The sequence below is a fragment of the Rattus norvegicus genome, chromosome 2 (genome assembly GCF_036323735.1).
Source record: "Rattus norvegicus strain BN/NHsdMcwi chromosome 2, GRCr8, whole genome shotgun sequence".
In the NCBI taxonomy this organism is placed as follows: domain Eukaryota; kingdom Metazoa; phylum Chordata; class Mammalia; order Rodentia; family Muridae; genus Rattus; species Rattus norvegicus.
Window position 1 is genome coordinate 78868743 of NC_086020.1, and position 21839 is coordinate 78890581.

General features: G+C 42.1%; 1 protein-coding gene across 2 annotated transcripts in view; it reads right to left on the reverse strand.

The window, feature by feature from the left end:
- Positions 1-1493: 1493 nt before the first annotated feature.
- Positions 1494-21839, reverse strand: part of Fbxl7 (F-box and leucine-rich repeat protein 7) — a 369462-nt gene continuing 349116 nt past the window's right edge. The window contains exons 3-4 of one of the 2 annotated variants that reach the window (XM_039102576.1): positions 11236-11847; positions 1494-4815 (exon numbers count right to left, since the gene is read on the reverse strand). In XM_039102576.1, the coding sequence (XP_038958504.1) occupies positions 4079-4815; positions 11236-11833 (1335 nt within the window). In that variant the 5' untranslated portion in view covers positions 11834-11847 and the 3' untranslated portion in view covers positions 1494-4078. The remainder of the gene's footprint in view (positions 4816-11235; positions 11848-21839) is intronic. The other variant, NM_001108545.1, reaches the window with a different exon arrangement.

The following is a 21839-nucleotide window of genomic DNA, read 5'->3' on the forward strand; positions in this document are numbered from 1 at the left end:
CAAACCAGCAAACAGTCCTGATAGAGTCTTTAATCTTCCCTGTGTAATGTCATAAGCCAGGTTTCCATCTTCTGCACTGCTCTCAACACTCTTATCCTCCAAGCTCCTACAGAACATCCTACAGGGTTCTCAATACTCCAAGTTCTAAAGTCCTTCCACAATCCTCTCCAAAACACATGGTCTGGTCTGTCAGATCAATACTCCACTGCACTGGTACCAACGTATCTTAGGGTTTCTATGACTCTCAGAGACTCTTGGCTCATAGGGAGTGTCACTATTAGGAGGTGTGGCCTTGGAGAGGGCATGGCTTTGTTGGAGGAAGGGTGTCATTGTTGCATGCTTCCTGCCATGATGATAATGGACTGAACCTCTACAATTATAAGCCATTCCCAATTAAATGTTTTCTTTTCTAAGAGTTGCCTTGGTTATGATGTCTTTTCACAGCAATGAAACGCAGACTAAGACACCAAGTTATCTGGAAGGCATTGTATCATTGTGAACAAATGCCGAAAGTAAGAAGTCAAGGAGTCTCAGAGTGAATAGATTTTACTCAGTAATAGTCTTACTCTAAAATCTTGACAAGAATTGCATTGAGTCACCGAAATTAATGCTCAAAGGCAATTAACAGTTCTATTAGTTTAAGTGACAGCTGTCAAAACAACACAGGTTAAAAAGTTGTCTGAGGACAAATACACTTACAATAGATAAGTTGATGCCCCTAAAATCTTTCTAGATGCTTATGGTGAAGTCCTCCAATTGCTTTCTTTCAGCCATATTAATTTAATGCTAAGGGTTCAGGCAAGGAAGAAAGCAATTACATTTTTTTCTAGTATTTTCTTCTGCATCTGGCAACTATTTCTTCTATACCTTAGTACCTCCAAGACATTAATATATGGCAAACATGTTGACAATTCCTCGACAATTTGTAGCTAGAGTCAGGATGTATGCAAATCCACATTTATTCATTCATAATTCTGAAATACATAAATTTCTGGGGAAAGGGGCTATTTTTATTATTCATTGTAGAACTTGACATGTTAACATCGACATGGATTAATACAAGGGTATCTATCATCTTTAATAATCTTAATTGTACTGAGCTGTACCCACTGATACAGAATGCTAATATAATTAATTAGGGTACTGTCTTAGATTCTCCATAGTATTTCAACGTCCATCTAATATGACTTCTTTTAAAATGCAAAGCTACGAATTCCGCAATCTCGGGGGAAGAGTTTGGATGAGGACCTGATGTCCTAAGTCAACCCATAATGTTTTATTCACTTACCTGACAATTTAAAGGCAATATTCTAAGGTCCATGGAGAAAATAGAACCTTGGCTTCAACTTTAAAGGGACAATAGCAGCAGTGAGCTGTGTGTTCTGTCACCAACAAGAAGAATTTATTTATAGCTTGCTTGTTTGCTTGCTTTTCAGTGCCCCAATCTGAACAGCACCCTCCTCAGGTAATATTATTTAAAAAATGGAACCGAGTCTGATTACCAACATATTGCTTTATTTCTTGGTGGAAGTAAATTAAGGCTTTCTAGAGTCATACAGCACAACGTGATTTGAACATTAGAATTAAAGAGAAACAGACAAACAAACAACAATAAGAAGTGAGCATTCCATTTAGCAGAGCCAGGAAGGAAGCCATGTTTCCAAACAGATAAAGTTCTTAACGAGGCCATTTGCTTGGTCTCAAAAGCCTGCTGAGCTGTTCCCAAGAAGCTCTGTTACAGATCCGTATCTCCACCCTGGTGGAGAGCAGAGGGCATGAAGAAGATGGGGAAGGGAGAAACTTGGAAAGACATATGTGCTGGGCAGGCAGCAAGTGTGAAACATCCCTTGGGTCTCACATGACAGACAGTTCAGGTAATACACTCGGTGAGTGGTGATAAAATTATTACAAATGGCTCAGGGATCCACTTTGGACCCCCTGCTCGTTCTGAGAGTACTGAAGCAGATCACTAGCATATCCCAGTGTCGAGGGTAACAGACAACCCATTGTGACTCTCCAAATCACAAGGTTTAGGTAAAGACACAGAGAGCAGAGGGGTGCTACCTTCAATTTCTTTCATGATTCTAAACTCAGTGGCTGTCCCACTCGGTGGCTGTCCCTAGATCCTGTCCCCAGCCAAAGCTTTTTACTTTCTTTCCTGACACCCATGATCAGCCATCTGTCCTGATGACGGTGTGAACTGAACAGGAAGCTGGCATTCACGGGATCAGTGACAGAAACCTCCTGAAGAATTGCCAGCTTATCCCATAACTCCTCCTTCCCAACACAAGACAAGAGTACACACCAGAGCCTACAGTGGGAGTGCAGTTGTCGAGCAGTGTAACAAGCTTGGTCTGTAACAAATGTAGCACGCTTGGCTTGGAGAAGCAACGGGGCTGGGGCTAAACACATTGAGAAGAAGATGGGTGAACTGTCCTCAGGGATGGAGAAGGGATATGATCGGAGAATACTTTGGGGGAAGCCCGGGGTTTACTTAAAAAAAAATAACTGGAGTTTATGAAAACAAGCAATAGGATTTTTTCTTGCTATCTGACTCCTTAAGAAATTAAACTAGCAAATTAGTTTCTATTCAGAAGGGACCACTTAAGAGCCCATCCACTTAAAATTCAAATTTTGAAATGATTTCAATGTTCTGTTCCAAGACCGTGGTGGGTGGACCAGCATCTGTCTCTCACCAGTGCCTCTTCTCTGTGCCTGGCACCTTGAATGAACAGTATTGAAACACCTGGATGTCTGATTTACATCCATTAATAAAAAACACACAGACAGCGGGCGAGGTGGTGTTTGTACAATTAAACACTTGTAAACTTAACCCCAGGAGGCTTCGTGTGATGGAGAAATAAATAGAAGACAGAAGTCAAAATGAAACGTGAATGACAGGACCAAGGCACCTGTCCCTGCTGGTGGCAGGACAGATGTGCCTGAAGCATAGCATATGTGCACTGAGAAGGTTTAGAAAAACCTTTAAGGACATGGGATCCCTTGGGACTCACTTGTTAATTAAAAATTATAAGGGTTCTTACTTGGGTTTGAAAATGCTCAGAGGACGCAAGCTGACAGAGATAGGAGCTTCCTGTGATGAGACACCCTCCTGTCTGAATGGGATGTGGTGGGGTGAGGGAATGCTAAAGCAAGTGTGAATGTAAGTCTACCCATCCAGCCTTGCAGAGGAAGAATAGAGGCCTAGTCCACTGTACAGATGCGGTGGTTCTCGGATAAGAGCACAAGGAGACCTCACCAGAACCCAGTGAGGACTTACAGTGAGCCCATGGAACCTCCTGGAAACATAACTCGTTTACATATCCAGTTCTCTCACAAGTGCCACCAGTGTGTGCTTTCTACAGAGCGCTCTGCTCAATGGCATCTCTGAGCAGAGCATCTCTCAGTTTGAAAATGGGCATGACTCTAATCCCCCAAATCTGGCCTCTAGTGGTGGAAATCTCAGAAAGGTGAAGTCTTTTGACCAGGGTCACAAGGCTAGTTACTTGGGTGAGAAAACGTGTTTCCTCTTACTCCATAAGGTTTGCCATAATGTGTGAACATAGGACAGCTCTTTGCACACACGAAGTGTTAATATCACTTTAACCATCATTTGCTTGCTGTGGGATTTAAGAGTGGGGTTTACTGACCATCGAGTAGTTTAAGGAGCAGCTTGAGAGAGCCTTCTTCAATGGCTAATGTTGCAGCTGCTGCAGGGTTGGAAGATGTGAGTGTGGAACTTTAGGGTGTGGCATGTGTACAGGAGTGGGAAGGGAGAAGGGGAAAAGGAGTAAGGTGCATTTCTGAGACACAGTGAGCAGCCAGGTTGCCGAGCTGCATCCTTAGTGACATTTATCTAAACATTAACTGACCAGAACTAGAAATTTGGGGTTCATCTTCATTGTTTGACCACTTTTGCTCATGAGAAATAAAAAGTAAAAATAAAAATAAAATAAAATCCAGACTCCTAAGAACCTTACTGAAAGAAAAATAGCTGCTGTGAATAGGTATGGGTGCTTATGTGGGACACTTTTACAAAGCACTGTTTGGTTCTCATTGCACAGTGAGAGCTGTCCCTTCAGAAGAAAGCAGGGTTGGTATGCTCAATGACACAGCGCTTGCAATGGCGCTTCACAAACCGCAGGGCCTCTACCGAAACTTCACAGTCCTGGACATTTAACATTTGCAGGTCAAAGCAGTTGGCAGCCACGATCTGCAGGCCCTGGCCAGTGATGCTCTCACAGGACTTGAGGCTTAGCCTCTTGAGATTGAAGCAGTTCAATGCCAGGGATTCCAGGCCTGTGTCAGAGACCAGGGGACATTTGCCAATGTCCAGAGACTTAAGTTTTGTGCAGTTCTTGGCAAGGTACTCCACACCATGGTCCGTGATTCCCTCGCAGCCCCTCGCGTTGAGGTAGCGCAATTTGCTGCAGTATTTAGCCACGTAACGAATGCCCACATCCGTGATGCGGCCGCAATGGGCGATGCTGAGGTACCTCAAGCGGGACTCCAGTTTAGCAATCTCCCGCAGGCCAAAGTCACTGACAAAGCGGCAGTCGCTTACACTTAGCTCCTTGATGGAAGTGCAGTAGATCACCAGGTAGCGGAGACCCTCATCCGTGAGACGGACACAGCGGCGCAGATAGAGGTGTGTGAGCTGCGTGCAGTGAGCTGCGATGGTGTGCAAGCCTTCGTCCTCCAGCACGAAGCAGTCCGTCATATCAAGGTATCGGATGGAAATCTGTTTGCCATGCAAGGGGGACAGTTTAATGGAGGCCTCCCGGGTCAAGCTGATGCACGTAACTTTGGAGCATCCTGCATAAAGACACAGAAGACATGCTCAGATAGACTTGCCAGAGTGGGAACTTAGTTCCGGGGAGCCATAATGATTCCTAACTTTGTCTCTAGCCAAACCCAGGGGCTAACACTTTTGGTCTTGATCTCTATAGAGGAACATTTTAAGAATGGTCACAGCCCCTTGTCTGCAAGGTAGCTGTAATAAACTGTGACCGTGTGCCTAAATATCTTGCTGTGACCCTATAATGTTTAGGAAGTCCCTAAAGGTGCAGCCGTGATCTAGTAGCTTCTTGATTCAAGGAAACGAAAGGAAGAGAGAGGTTGGGAGAGAGAAGGCCGGAACTTGGTTTGGGAGACTTTTCTGGGTTCCCTAGGCTGAGAGTTAGTTTAGGACCACTTTCTACTGCTCGATCATGAAGTCAAACTTGCTGCATCTCTGTGAGATGGTGTAAGTGGCTGGCAACCCTATGCTCCAGGAATAGAATGACCTGCAGTGAAGTAACAGGCAAGAAAAGACTTTCAAGGTCATGGGATATTTGTGTGTCACTATTAGTGTACTGAAATCAATGTCTGGGATTTGACACAACAGGCATTGATAAAAGAGAGCAGTCTCATCTAAATCGTTGTCCTAACCTGTCTACCTGTCCCTCTGCTCTGCTCTACCCAGAACTTCTTTACAGTTATAATTAAAAGCATAGAAATGGAACCCCAAACACCTTTGCTCAAAGCCTTTGGATAGTACCTGTGATGGTTTGTATAGCTCGGCCCAGGGAGTGGTACTATTAAGACGTGTGGCCTTGTTGGAATGGGTGTGTCACTCTGGTCGTAGGCTTTAAGACCCTCACCCTAGCTGCCTGGAAGTCAGTATTCTGCTAGCAGCCTTCAGATGAGGAAGTAGAACCCTCAGCTCTGCCTGCATCATGCCTGCCTGGATGCTGCCACATTCCTGCCTTGATGATAATGATTGAATTTAACCTCTGTACCTGTAAGCCAGCCCCAGTTAGATGCTGTCCTTGTGAAAGTCACCTTGGTCATGGTATTTGTTCGAAGAAGTAAAACCCAAACTAAGACAGTACCCATTCTGCATTAAGTGTGAATTCTGGTGTAAAGGTTCTCCACGGGCTTCCCTGTGCTCTTACTACTAACCCTACTGTGTCCTTGCCTTTTCCTCGTCCCCACTCCTGCCTCTGTCCCTCCCCTGCAGCCTCTGGGCCTGCACTATGGAGGATTCTTCCTCAGATAGCTCCAGTAGCCAACTTCAACTTTCTTAGGTCTCCAAGATAAGGTTTACTGAATGAGTTTTCCTGGACAGCTCTGTATAAACTGGCACCCCCAACTCTCCTCTTTATTTTAATCTCTCAGTTGGTAGCATCAAGTGTTTATCCATCCAGTTATACCTTACTTTATAAACATATAAGGCCAATTTCTATTATGTTAATAGTCAATATCCATTAACATAAACTATGGAAATATATATTTAGAACCCATCCTATTCTATTACATATATTTTCTTCTCATTTTCTTTGTTCTTATCAGATCCTTGTTGCAGGTGCAGGACCAGGTACCTCACTTCAGACCACCCCCCCAAATACACGAATTTTGGCAACTTAACTCAATATCTAATGCTTTTGAGTGAGTGGCAGAATAGTGATTTACTGTGGACTTTTCTGACTTTTCTCTCACTCTCTGGCAGGATTTCCAGGAAACTCTGATAAAGCATAGGTCTTAGGAATAACAGGGTTCAAATGTCATGTGCTCCAAGGCAAGAAGTATAAGTTTTGAAGCATAACCAACTACAGAAAACAGATGCTCAGTGTGTGAGTGTGTGTGCGTGCGTGTGTGTGTGTGTGTGTGTGTGTGTGTAACACAGCTTCTCGGATGTGGTCAGCTTTGAAATCTGACCTTTACTTTTGTTTCTTTCTTCTACAATTTGGAATATCTTGAATTTTTCCTGTTGTGTTGCCTGTGAAGGTATTTTTCTATTATTCTATTACATAATACAGTTTATTCCTCTGTTTCAGTTCTAGTTTCCTTTCTACATTCTTAATATCTAGAAAAATCTGTCGTGTGCCAAGAAAGACAAAATATTAATGAAAATATGTCTTTAAAAGTTTCAAATATAAGAAAATATTAGTTTGGTACACTTGCAGTAAATGATTTTGATATGCCTGTAATTCTTGCTATCAATAAATTTTAATGTTATGGCCATGTCTAATTCTTATGGGGTTGTTGATTTTGTATTGGAAAGAACATAAATATTTTCATGGTTCAGTAATACTAATGGATAGTTCTTGCATTCCTATTTTACAGACATAAATGGAGTCTTAGAAATCATTCATTTAAATCAGTTTCACAGAATGAAGCACATGCCTCCTCTTTTTTCCACTCAGCCTAGAGCAAGATTCATGACTGTGCACAGTTTCAATGACAAGAGGGAGGTAAGATGACTATGATGTGCAAGGAACAGTGGGTTACACAGAGATTTGCTGAGGCTGTGCCATCGAGAGGCAAACATGAAGACACTAGGTGAGTGTGCTCTTCGAAGCAGCTACATTGAAGGAGATCATTGCAGAGAAATAAATAGCTTGGATGCACAGATATGAAGTCCAGATGTTGAAAGAAAGGAAGACAAACTTGAGAGAAGAGACGTTAGTGAGTGCCTGGAGGAGAGAGGAATGTTCATGGAGCAGAACTTAGGGTTTGGGGAAGGATTTATGGAAAATAAGGAATGGCTGGCTGGAGCCAGGATATGGGGGATTGACTTAAAGCCCAGGATAGAGGGGTCATGGGTGAACATTATTGCACCAGGATGCACAACAACAGTTAAGTAAGTCTCGATGGCAGCTTCGACCAGTCTTCTTCACATCGTGATTTGCTCTCATTTATGCATGTATGTGTGTTTTGCTCTCATTTATGCATGTATGTGTGTGAGTTCACCTTCACTTTTTCTAGAATGCTCGAAAAGTCTGACCCACAAAGACCAATGGCTAATTTCTAAGCCTGTTGAAAACGATACAGTAATAAAAAGGCGATACCTGCTGTTTATTGAGTGTAACATGTTTCTCAGTAATGCAGATGCAATGACAACACGATGAACTCATTGAAGTGCAAGGGATCCCTCTCCACTTAACCGTTTCGAGTGATGTACTGATCCAGGAGCCTTGCACTCTTTCCAGATAAGCATTTCAGGCTCTCACACTTCTATTTTCACTTAACTACAAAACCCTAAAGCACAACATAAAATCCCTCCTCTCCGTCCATAGAGAAAGCTCATGACTTAAAAGGAAGGACCTCAAACCACGAAAGTAGCAGAGTGTAAATCCAATGACGTTCTAGTTGCCTATGTTGAAAATGCAGACTCCAAGAGCAAATCCTCTGCTCACTAGACATAAGGTGTGGAAGGCTATGCCCAGGGGAGATTCCACCTGAGAAATGGCCAAGTCTCTTAAGAGAGTTGTTGAGAAGGTCTGGGGGGCAGGGAGCTGAGCAGAAAAGGGGGTAGCATGGAACCCATATACGTTGGTGCTCATTATTGTATGAACAGGCACTTTGTGTTTGGGGATCCGCAGATATTTTTGTAGAATGGTGTGGATTTGAATCTTGAGAAGGCGACTCTTTGTGTCCTTACATGAGTTATGGAGAAACGTGAATTGCAGTAAAGTCTTAGATGGAGAGCAACTGAAGGTTTTATGTATGAAAATATAAGGCTCACGACTTGAGAAAAAATGTTGTCCAGAGTTGGATATGTGGAGCGTGGATCCAGATGTTGAAAACAGCAGTTGATTTATTTAATGTTCCTGCAGGTAGGCAGGTAGAGGAGCGGGCGTGGACAAGGTCCTGGGACATTAGGGGGCCTGGATAGAATTCTGCTGATCCGAAAGAAAAGAATGGGGAGAGAAAACGTGTTGGTCTCAGATGTCCTGTCAGAGACAACTTTGAAGGAACTTTACTTTCAACAACTACACTTTACGTTTTGAAAATCAGTTGATTTTAATACATCCTAGTTATCTTTAAAATACTAATAACAGGCAATTTGTGATAATGACAGGATACCGTATCTGACTATAGTAATTACCAGGGATTTGAAAATGTGGTAATGAACACAAGGCTTTTTTGGCTAAATTTGGGCAACTTCATGTCATCTGGACGATTTGGAATCCAGATCAGAAAGTGAGACTTTCAAACCCAAGTTTACTGTCACTGGAGAGTTAGCCACTATCTGGAGCCAGCAGAAAACCAAGACAGGGTGGTGGTGAATAGTGAGAGCAGCTTTGGCTCCTCTTTAGCCTCTGTTTTGGCACAATCAGACAGCCATACTGGGAGAAACTTTCAGCAAGTACTGAGGAAAAAAAAACCTTAAATCCAACTTGCTAAACCTTTCAGGTCCATCTCCACCCATCCATACATGAAACTCCCTCATAAGTTGGTGAGTCACAGACCCCTTTGTTCTTCTGCATAGATATATAGTTCTAATACAGTGTTAATGGCAACCTGTCAGGAAGCTATATAAATATGTATAACCCAGAAAATGATGTCGAGGTGGAGGACAACTAGCAAGACTTAGTAATGCCATTAGCCAAGTGGTACAGCCAGCTCACTTAGGCCAGAAATGTCAACAATTTCATTCCGAAACAGCCAAAGTGCATTCAGCCATTTCAGGATTTCAAAAGGGCCTCAAAAGAGAGACCACAATTACTTGCATCCTCTATGAAGGACACCTGGGAACAGGCTGCAATAAAGCTGGGGATCCAAACAAGACATGTTCTACTTGGAGAAAAACACAACGAAGTGTTACAATGACAAGAAGGGTAAAGAGTTTGTTGATTTTACGTTTTAGCTAAAGAGAAAACATATCATGGTATCGCTCTGAGGGCTGACTGAATTGTCCCAAATCTTGGTTTAGAAACTAGTCATCATCTACCACATCACAATGCTTCGTGTTTCCCAGAGTTCCTTGGAGGGAGAATTTAAGAAAGCCTCCTTGTTTCCCACTCCTGTCTGCCAATGGCTGCTCATGACTAATCGAACACTCAGTAATGATAGCTTTGTCCTGAAGCCAGTTCTAGTGCAAGAGCAGTAAGCAGCTTTCTAGCCAGGGAGAGAATTTGCAAAAATAATGGGCTGTCAGCTGGAATATTTTCAGATGTCGGCTTCTGACAGACAGAACAGGCTGGAAACTGTTTTGCCTCCAATTTTTTTTGAAGGGCATCATTTACCCCAGATTCTTGTAAATCCCAAATTCTATTTATTTGCCTGACATAGAGGATTTTACTTCTTGACCCTTCCCCAACCATTCCTGAGGTCACAGTTCTTACTTCTGATTTTTTAAAACTCTCTGACACATCTTTTACATTTCAACCTCTTGAATGTTCATCATTTGATTGTACAGCAGATGAGATGAAATAAAAAGGGTGTATGTGTGTGTGTGTGTGTGTGTGTGTGTGTGTGTGTGTGCGCGCGCGCGCGCGCTATACTGCCGATCAGGCTGGGTCCCTGTCTGGCGCCAAAGTTTGACTCTGGGCTTTAATTCTTCCTGCCTAAGAGAGACTTTTAAGTAAAGCAATTATACTGGGATTTCCTTCCATTTTCAAAAGAATGAGAAGTCAGATTCAATGGACCCTGTCCTTGTACTATGTAACTGAGAACATGCTTTAAAAGAGCTGTAAAATTAACCCAAAAGGAAGGCAAATGAGGCCGTCATTTGCCCATGACAGGCTTCCCCAGTGATTAGGGAAAGGCAAGCCATTGTGAGCACAGTTCCTGGGCCTGGGTTTTACTCCCCGAGGCTGACTAGTCAGTTCAGGATTTGCATTCAGGGCATCTAAGTGGCTTTTACCTTGGATCACAGGCCCCACTGACTTAATGAATACGGAGGCTAGTTTCTGAACTACCTGTTTAACAACCTATTTCCTTCTATTTGCCTTAACTGACAATTTGTTTTCCATTATGCATGGTTGTTCTGGAGTGCAAGGATACATTTCAGGTATACTGACCAGATACATCAGGACCAAGGTGCCCCCAGTTTCCTTCAAGATGTTAAAATGCAAGGACTACTTCCACAACTTTCTAACCAGTTAGCTTATCTACCATTCACTGTATATCCCTGGTAAGGAAACCCTGGGGGCTGGAGAGAAGGCTCCGTGGTTAAGAGTGTATACACTGCTCTTCCAGAGGACCTGAGGTTAGATCTCAGCATCCATGTTGGGCCACCTTCAAATACCTTAACTCCAGCTTCAGGGGACATAGTACCTTCCTGTGGACTCTGTGCACTTGCACTCACATGCACACACCTACACACAGATAGACATACACATAGTTTTAAAAAACGTAAGAATAAATATTAATAAAAGAAGGGACCCTGTATGGGGTAGTAATATCTGTACTATTCCGAGATGGTGCATTAGGAATGCCCAGATTTTGAGGTCACTTTCCATTTACCTGACACATCCAGATGCTCCAGATTGGGGCAGAGGGACACCACATCAAAGACCGCCTCATTGGAGATATTGTAACATCCTGAGACTTCCAGGCGCCTCAGTTCCGGACAGCACTGTGCAATGGTATAAAGCCCTCGGTCTGTGAGCCGCCGGCAGCCACTGACAATGACAGTTTCCAACATCAGACACACATTGGGAGTGTCCTGGCAAAGCCTGCGGGTCAGTACTTTCAGGGCACGGTCCACATTGATGGTCTCGCCAGTGAGACGGATAGTCCTCCAGAGGCGCGGGTCCCAGGCCAGGTTGTACCAGCGGCGGCACACACGTGCACAGCGACATAGCTGGTTGGTGGGCAGGAAGGAGAAGATCTGCACCATGGAGTGGTCCGGGAGTCGGTCTATGCTGGCTTGCTCTTTCTGGGGTCTGGAAGCGAGCCGAATGAGTGGGTGAGTGAGACGGGTCGGGGGTGGGGAATGAACCATAGCCACTGTCTCCCCAGTGATGGAGGATGAAGATGTGGACGAGCCCCTTCCATTCTGAAATCCTGGCAAAGCTGGTGGACATATCAAGGCTGGGCTGGGCGTGCTCAGTGTGCGCATGCTCAAGTCAGAATCTGGCAAAGGAAAGAGAACAAACCGTTAAGAATGAGGGGGTTTATAGAACCTTGAGCTAGAAGGAAAAGACACACAGGGGCAACGGTCACACTCCCTGATGGCCTTCACTCCTGGCCTCCTTCAGAACACAAGTAGCATGGCCACCCTTCTGTGAAGATTCTAACAGTCGCGCTCCACACAAGGGTTATAGCAAACTGCAACATTCTCTGGTGAGGCCTGGCCTTTCTTTACATTTCAATGGCTCAGCCCTGACAAGGTCATGAACAAGCAGTCATAAACAACAGGGATAGAACAGGCATGACCGCCATAATCTTGTCTCACATAAATAGACCAGTTGGAGAAGCCTTCGTGCAGAGGAAACCTTACCAGGACCCGATTTTTCCTAACATGTATTGAAGAGGCAGTTGATTGTACTGCATTTTACTAGTGAGGGGGATGTGTTTCCGAACACATCCTAGGGCATAAGTGTAGAACCCATCTGCTCTGTGATTTCACTTGCTCTGCCACGCTGACCCTTGGGTTCTGAGGACAGTTTCCCAGAATAGGGGAGCCACGAGGCTTTTGGTGTCAGGCCAGGCTCAAGTCCTCAGAAGTTCATTCTTCCTTCTAACTAATTTTATTTACTTTGCATTGAAACATTGAAAGCCCTATTCTGTTCCTTGAAACCAGAGAGTTCTCTTGATGAGGACACAAGTAACATCAAAGTTTTTGAGGGATTAAGAATCCTTCAGAGGACTAGAGATAGCGCATGAGTTAAGAGCATGTGATGTTCTTTCAGAGGACCTGAGTTCAGCTCCCAACACTGATTTTTTTAGGTGGCTCACAATGGTCTGTAACTCTAACTGCATATGTTATTTCTGTGGCCACCAGTGCTCACATGCACAAGCCCATACACAGACACATATGCATAATTAAAAATAAATCTAAAAGAAAGAATTCTTCATATTACCCAAGAGAATGATCCAGTTCATTTCCCTTTTACTACGTACAAAAACTTAGTCTCTCTCTACAAACAAACAGTATATATTTTATATAAAGATTATTTAGGAAATAATGAACTCAATATATTTTTATAAATATGCACTTATAAACTCATATGCCAATATGTATTTATGTGTGTAGAGACAGAGACCGAAAATTTATTTTTAAAATATATTCTTCTAACTGGAAAATAAAATATTTGGCTAAATTGTGACTCAATCATTTTCACCTGTCATCATAATTCTAAAGATTTAATTCTTTTGTGAATTCAGGGACAAGGAACAGCAAGTCTTTAAGGAAAGAAAATCTTGAGCATACAAGTAAATTATGGATCTCAAAGTGGCCTCCGACCTACCATACCACCAATCCACACCATCACACGTCCCCGAGGAATTAGCTGTGGTGCCAGTCAGTATTTTTTCTACAAGGGTGAACAACTAACTTACTTTGGGCCAGGAGGAGGGACAATCTGATGCTCTTAATCCTGATGCTTAAGGGGCTACGAAGGCTCTGAAATACCTCTCTTGCTGGCCTAGGCTTCATTCACCTTGGAGGGATGTTAAAAGTGTCTGTAGAACACTGGGCAGTAAGCACTGAATTGTAAGGTAGACTCACACTAAGCTTAGTGGAGGGGAACAGATGACTTTTTACAACAGGAATCTTTCCTTGCTACACTTTCCTTTACCCTCACACCTCAGCCCTGAGGGATAGTAGGATCCATGCTGATTGCTCAGCAGAGCTGTGCCTCAGATGACTATTTTCGTCATTTCCTTGCTTCCTCTCTCTGTAAACATATCTGGGTGTTATAAGACTCCATACACAGAATGAGAAGGCAGCTTCACAACTTTGAGGAATACTCTGGGTGGGAAAAATCAGGAAGCTCTTTCTTGCCAGCCCACCTACAGTTTATTCACAGGAACTCCAGAAGGAAGTCAACAAGTCTTCATTGTTTGCATGGTGTGTGTGTGTGTGTGTGTGTGTGTGTGTGTGTGTGTGTGTATGCGCGCTGTGTAGGGCAGAGGATTTGTTCCAAGAAAGCTGATACGTATTTTACCAGGAGCACATAGCCAGATTTGTTGGGTTCCTCAGGCTGACTTTGCCATAGGTAGAGAATGCTTTGAGAGCTGTTGGGAGGATATAATCACAATGGAATAAATAGCACCTGATATTTACAAAACAATAAAATGACGGCCTAAGCTTGAGATATGCACACCTAGAAGTTGCCATAAAACACCTTCCTTGATATTGTCTCAAACACAGAAATCCACATATTAAATTTAAAAGGTGAATCATATGTGTATGTGCATTTGCATTTAGACATGCATTTGATTATATTGGATTACATATAAAATGCCTGCTAGAAAATAAGTCAAAGAGTTATTTGCTGACACTACATCTGGCTTACAGAAACAGATGGCTCACAGAGCTGTCAAGATACCATGCCGTGTTGGTACACTGGAAAAACAGAATATGGGATCCACTGCAAACAGGAACCACCTATGTCTCAGGTAGCAGTTATGATCTGCACTGGCAAACATAGAAACACCAACTCCATTCTTTATACATAATTTTTCTTTCCCTTGATCCTTTGTGGCTTAGCAGCTAAGCGGCATTGGTATTAGCTGCTGAGTTTTTCAAGTCAGCTTAGAAACAAGGCCCTTATGCCAAGACAGCAAACGCACTTGGAAGGGGAGCTCAGGGATGCTGCGACATGGAGACAACCTCCTCCTGGCTTCAACATCGGGATACTACAAGTAGAAAGTTGGCCAGTTACGTGTGAACTGAGACTGTACACACATTAACTTGTTTTTAGTCTGAAATATCTATTCTTAGTGAAAGTCTACCTACTTGCCACCTTGAATCACAAGCTCATGATTTATTTTAGCAGGAAAGTGCTATATACTGAACTAAATGCAATTTAACCCCAACTCAGAGAGGGCATTAGTGGTCATCTTAATATTGGATAGGCTTTTGTGTTTGTTTATGTAAAAATAAGCTGTCAAACCTTTTTTTTTTTTTGCCTTCTCCTCATTGAGACGAGGACATTATGTATGCACTGTCAAGGGTGTGTTTTGAGAAGGGAGAATAAGATTGGCTTCTACTGAGTGTCACTTTATTCAGCACCAGTTGTTATTAAATTCCACTTTATAGGAGTTGAAGGAGTTGCTCAGTGGTTAAGCACTTGCTGCTCTTCCTAAGGACCTGGGTTCAATACCTGGCACCCACACAGTGACTCCAGTCTCAGAAGATCCGATGCCTTCTTCTGGCTTTGGCAGTCACCCAACATGCACATGGACATACATGCGGACAAAATCCCTCCACACACAAAGTAATAAAATTTTTAGACTTCTATTAAAAGCAAATGACTCTTGATCATTATTTGAAGAAAAATGTCAGTAAAGGAAACACAGAAAATCCTAAATGACAGGGCATTTTCACAACATATTAAAGTATACTCTGAAGCTTATATAAAGGCTGGTGACATTTTAAACTCCATCCAGGCCACTGATCTACCAGCAGACACTCTTCGAACATATTTTGTTTATATATAAATAAGTGCATAAAATGGTAATAGAATCTGTTAAGGGCAAATTAAATGTACCACATAATCACATTTGGGTCAAATATAGATGGCATGTCTAACAGTGGCCACATTTCATCATGTCAGCTTATTAATCGTAGCCTTCATAGTCTGCATGACTTCTGCCTGCTGTTCTCACAACAGTAAAACTGTCTAATGATGTGCTCTGCTCGTGCGGATCTGCTGGTGGTGTGTGAGGGAGGGTGGGCTTTGCAGTAGGGTGGGCAGACAGAGAAATCTAAGACTAAAGCAGATCAAGACTGCAAAAGGACACACCTGGTTAGGATCAAATATCAGAACTGGAATAACAGCCTGAGAGAAAGCACAGCGGATACAATAATAGGCAATAAATGAATGGTGGCCTGAGTTTGGAAATGCAAAAACCAGGAAGAGCCGGGCTTGATAGCACACTTTGATGGCTGCAGCACTCCATGGTGAGATACAAGGCAGAGACAGGAGAATCCTTGGAAGCTTCCCAGCCAGACGATCACAGGTACACAACCGTGATAGCAAGAGACCCTACCGCAAACATGGTGAAATGCTATAAAACAACACCCAAGCTTTTCCTCTGACTTCTCCATATGAGTCATGGTACAGACACATCTGCAGTCACACATACACACAGGCACACATGCATATACACTCACATATCATATACACACACATTAAAACAAAATCACAGAGTATATTGTAAGAGCAGAGAAAAGCTAGAAACAAGAATAGGCAAAGTGTCATGAACGTTGAACAGGAGATGAAAACACGAAATGACATAATCTTACAATAAAATGTGGACTTTGTGGCTGTCTCCTAAGGACTCTGGGAAGGTGGATGTGGCTGAAGGATGGGAGAAAATACATTAGTATCATCAGGATACAGTATGGATTATAAGAAATACTCTGGCTAGGGAAGGCAGGGCAGAGGGAGGGGTAGGCATTTCAGTTTTATATAATTCAATGTAATAAACCGTGCTGTTGTAGATTCTTCGATCACACGGCTATGGGCAGAAAAGTGTTCATTCTCACTCGGTGAATGATTGACCATACACTCTTTCTCATGCCTCGTTGAGGTCCAGCAAGGGAGTGACTGTATCTGACTGGATTATGGACCACCCATCCTGAGCACACCTCCTGCCTTTCCCTCAGCCCCATTAGAGTGTCTCCACAGCACACACTTGGTTGCCTGCAATTTCTTGTTGTACTTTGGGAAGACAGACAGACAAATGACTATGTGAAGATGTCCCCAAATCATACAGCAGACAACATGGTATAGGACAGATAAGTTTGTCTAAGTCTTGAAAAAAATGGAGCATTCATACAACATAAAAACAACAAATATAGAATCTACTAATAGTGAAAACATTACATTAAACAGTATCTTAGTAAGCTTTTCTGTATTTTTGTAAACATTTTTGACCCAATGGTTATGCTTAACCAAAATAAACATGACTGCACTTTATGAATGCAGATAAAGTCATCTGTGTACTTAAATAAGAGATAGTAATTCTTTTCAAAAATCCCTGGCTTTATTGATTACTTAAATTACTTTCAAGTACTTGACAGGTATAGGAAAATGTCTTTTAAAGAAATTCTTCAGTTACTCTGAATATATAAATATGAAAAAGAACTTCATCTTGCTGGGGAGGATCTTATGCTTTACACAGTTTCAAAAGTCAGTTTTACACACTGAGTAATCAGGACAGCATTGAAATGTTCAAGGCGTCTCTTACACACATGCTTCTTATTTGCATGTTCTTATAACTTGCTAGCTGCCTCGTCTTGTAGTTTTTATTTTGAAGCCATTGTTGTATATACTCTAGGAATTCTATCTACATGACGCTGGGTTTTTAAAGTCAAAGTTCACCCACTCCCACTCCAACACCCAAAGTTCACAAACCCACCTCACCCCCAAAGCATGGTTACAATATGCTTCCGTTACAATTCAGCTTTCTTCTTACGGACTACCGCAATAAAAAACAAGGATTCCTTTCTTACCTTAAACTCGAGCTTTAAGAAAATAGATCTATAAAACCTACCTAGTGAAAATAAAAAACACTACAAGCGATCATTTATCTCCTTGTTTTATTTAAAAATATTATCTCATAATATAGTTCAGATCATATAAACAACCTAGAACCCACTTCAGGCACTGACTGCTATCAAGTGGAATTTATATACATGGAAGGTTAAACTTGCATTTTATGTGGAGGGAATCATTTTGGGATATAAGAGTTCTTGTTAGGACTGCTATCAGAAGGCGATGCCCCCAGAATCAAATAAATGCTGGTTTAAAATCTTGTCAAGAAGGAAGCATTGCCAGCCTCATGGACAATCCCCACATGGGTATCTCTATGGTAACTGGCTAGTGAAATCTCAATGAAAATAATGTGACTTTCCTTATGCCAGTGTGCGAGGCCTATTCTGATATACAACTCTTCGTTTATGTTTGAACTCTGTTTCCCCAAAGCTATGTACATGTGACTTTGATTCATTCTGATTTGCCTTCTGCTCTTTCAGGAGAAAATATTCACATTGCAAGTGGCAAATCTCACTGCTCTGTAACCCATAAATAAAATCAGTGAAATATACGGATTCTCATCTTTGGACTTTGCCTGCAACATGAGTATCCAAAATGGACCATTTAGGAATGTCAGGCCCAAAGGAAGATCAGATGGCCTAACAAACAAGTCTGATCATAATTCACAGATTTGCTTGACCTGATTTTTTTTGTTTGTTTGTTTCAATGATGACTTCTAGCATCTGGGTCCTTTTCTTGTATGCAAAATGTCACAGTGGTACGACTTTAAATTATTCCTTAATGGGAAGAATGCCACCATCATTCCTGAGACAGTTCATCTGCTCACAGGATTTCTCACAGGATTTGTGACTTATTTGCACTCTTGCTATGATCAATGAGCTGACAGGAAGCAACCTAAGTGAGAACGAAGAAAGGAAGCATTTGCTTTGGCTCACATTTTGAGGGGAAACAGTCTGTCATGGCCCATCTATGCCTAGGCTCCATGGTGGCAGGTTTGTGTAGTTCAGATCCTTCACATCTTGGAAGACAAAGCAGTGTGAACATGGAATTGGACTGAACAACCCCAAGGTGCATCCCCAGTGACTGATTTCTTTTAGAGGTTCCACCTCCGTATGCTTCTACTTTTCAAAACAGTGCTATCATCTAGAACTCAAGTATTCAAACACAGGGAAGAGGCATTCCATTCAAACCCCAATAATCTATCAAAGCACACATAATCTATGATGATTATACAATATCATTAGACTGCTGACTTCCCCTGTTCGCTAAAAGAAATCAGGCCTCAGTTTCAAAGTCTTTAATATGAAGAAACATTTAGGTAGATTTCATTAACATTTTATTCAATACCTTTTAATTGCAATGGAACTCTATCTTCCAGGGAAGATATGGATGTTGTCACCTTGAAATGAGAATAGTTGTGATCATGTATACGAGTCCCTTACAAGATTGGGCCTAAGTGTCATCAACTGAAGAAGTACATGAGGCCACATGCATTTCTGAGGGCACAAATTCAGTTAACAGTTACTGGCACACGTGTGTGGGCTTTTTCTTTTGTGTACCTGTCCATATGCTTTCCACGGTCCTATAAATAACCACTCAGCCATCCTCCTGTAGGGAGTCCAATTAAACTCATTGGTTGACTAAGGTAGACTTGCACAGAATCATTTCTCTGGTCTGTCACTGGTAACATACTTTGTGAATAGATGCTTGTTTGTATTTCCTCAGGAGAAAGGCTGTAACACTTGGTGTCCGAATGGGAACATGACAAAACCAACAACGAGTATATTAGAAGTACCACTGCTACTTCTGCAACTAAACAAATAAGCCCGACTTGTCCTCCAAAGAGAAAGTCATGGTGAAAAATCTGTAGGGGAAATCCTGCTAGGTCAGGTTCCTCTATTTAGCATGGATGAGGCACCTCACTGAGATAGATGAGGTTTGACAAGTGAGTATGGAGATGTACCACACATGACTGAGAAATGACAGACTGTATCCCAATCCCCAAATGCAAGCATATATGTAATATGGCAGCTGTTGTGTTGCCCCTAGTATTTATGAAGAGGCACAAGGCTGAGCAGTCTGTCTGGAAGAAAGTTTCTCATGTAAAGTAGAATGTTATGTAGATTTGATATAGCATCTTCAATCATGTCTCCCCAGGAAAACTTACACAACAGCTATTGGCCTGGGAAGCTTGCTTTTGCAGTAGATGGAAGTTTCCATATGGATATATAAGTGGCCAATCTGTTGGCAATAAGTTGCTGCTGTGACATGCTGGTTCATTCTTTCCCTAATGAGACAATATATCTATAAAACACACACACACACACACACACACACACACACACACACACACACACACACACACACACACCTCAGGGAACAATGGACGACAAGGGGCATAATCATGTAAGAGCTGGAAGAAGGGGTGAAGGATTGGCGAACTCAGTATTTTACGCATTGCATGACTGTTGCTGTCATCACGCTATTAGAGCAGTTGTGATTACCTGTGTGAGACCCTAGGAAAGGAGCTCACTACCACTCCCTCGTGGAAGAGGAGAGAGAGTGTGAGACACATGAAGCTCTCCTCATCCCTAATGGTGCAGAAAATTCGTTAGCTATTTCTCTGCAGAGTGAGGGCGTCTGGTTCAATGGCACAGCTGCCTCTACATTGCTCAAACTCTTGTAAGTAATCCTTCATAATACATGAATATAAGTAACCACCATTTAAATTAAGAGCTCCACAAGCTCAGTTTGGGGTTGGACAGATGGGTCAGTGGTTAAGAGCACTGATTATTCTTCCAGAGGTCCTGAGTTCAATTCCCACCAACCATAAGATGGCTTACAATCATCTATGATGGGATCCAATGCCCTCCTCTGGTGTGAGGACAGCTCTGAGAACAGCTTCAATGTACTCATATATAAAGTAAATAAATCTTTATAAAAACAAAACCAGAACCCCACAAGTCAGGCTTCAATGGAATCCTTTGTTTGTTCTGTCCATTCTGTCCCTTCTAAGATGAACAGATGTTTGTTCATATCTCTTGGATAAAAGTAAGACAGTACTTATAAGTCATTAGAATTCACTTTTATTTTTAAAAATCCATCCCCTATTTATGGAAAATTACTTAGTTTTCCATATACGATAATGCAATCCCACATTACTTTAATAATCTAATTTTATGTCAGAAACCATTAATTGAATAATGCTTGAAGTAGTAGCCAGATACAAAAACAATTATTACTGCAGAATGTAAATGTCTTCACTTTAGGGGAAATTTTTGTTGTGAAAAGATAGTTAATTGAATTCCCACATGTTTTTTTGCTACAGGAAGTTTGTCTGATCAGGGAAAATCACCGAAACTTCATGTTCCATAAATTACTCTTTTGAATGCTGGAAGCAATTTCACCCATTTCTCTGCACAGCTAGGCAACTTTTCTGAAAGTAGTGTCATTTGTTAATAGAGACATTAAAAGTCATGAAACCTCTACTGGTGATGTCATGGGAAATAAGTTCAGGGCCCTTCTGGTATGGGTCTGTTTTTAGGGACACAGTCTGGATTCCAGGGAGATTTTACTTCTTTGGAAATTCCCTATTCTAGCCTCCATAAACTTTTGCAATGTCTTTCATGTGTGGAGGTGAAAGGAGTGAAAACCACTGCCTTTGGCAAGAGCACAATGGCCTTTCTCTTATTTAACAAATCTGAATTTGTGTAAGCTCTTTCCCACGGTTTATTTAGTGAGATTTGTTTGTCTATGTTATGGTGGGCTCTTTTTCGAGAATTATCCCATGTTGGCACAACATTATCTCAGCTTTTACTTCTCCTTTCTTCTCAGCTACCATTTCCAGACCCTCTTCTGGTGTGGATCATTTAAATATTGATGGCCCTAAAAGCTACAGCCTTGTTGTCAGTAGCAGCCCTACCCTTGAGTACTTTCCATAGTTTCTCCTGATGCCCAGAAGCTCTCCAAATCAGTGTCTAGTTGGTACTTCTCCTGTCTGTAAAATATGAAGCACACTTGCCCTCCTTGAGCAGTACTATCTAATATGCCAACCGCCAGGCCCTTGTAGCTATTAAACATTGAATGTATCATCTTGAACTGAAAACTCACCTCCTTGGGCACATTTTATGAGTTCAGTAGTCCTGTAGCTACTTTGCACAAATTTGAAAAATTCTCCTTGAGAGGCTTACATGAACAATGCAGTACTAGTCCTCTGGCCTCCTGTCCAAAGGGTATTTGATATACTTACAGTTCAACATGTACAGGGGTGAACTCAACAATACCATTGGAAAAGCATCTTCCTATGTCTACATTCTGTATTGTTAGGTATTCTGTATTCTGTATTATGACTCATCTGCTTCCCAAACTAAGACCTGGGTGTGCCTTTTAATTCTC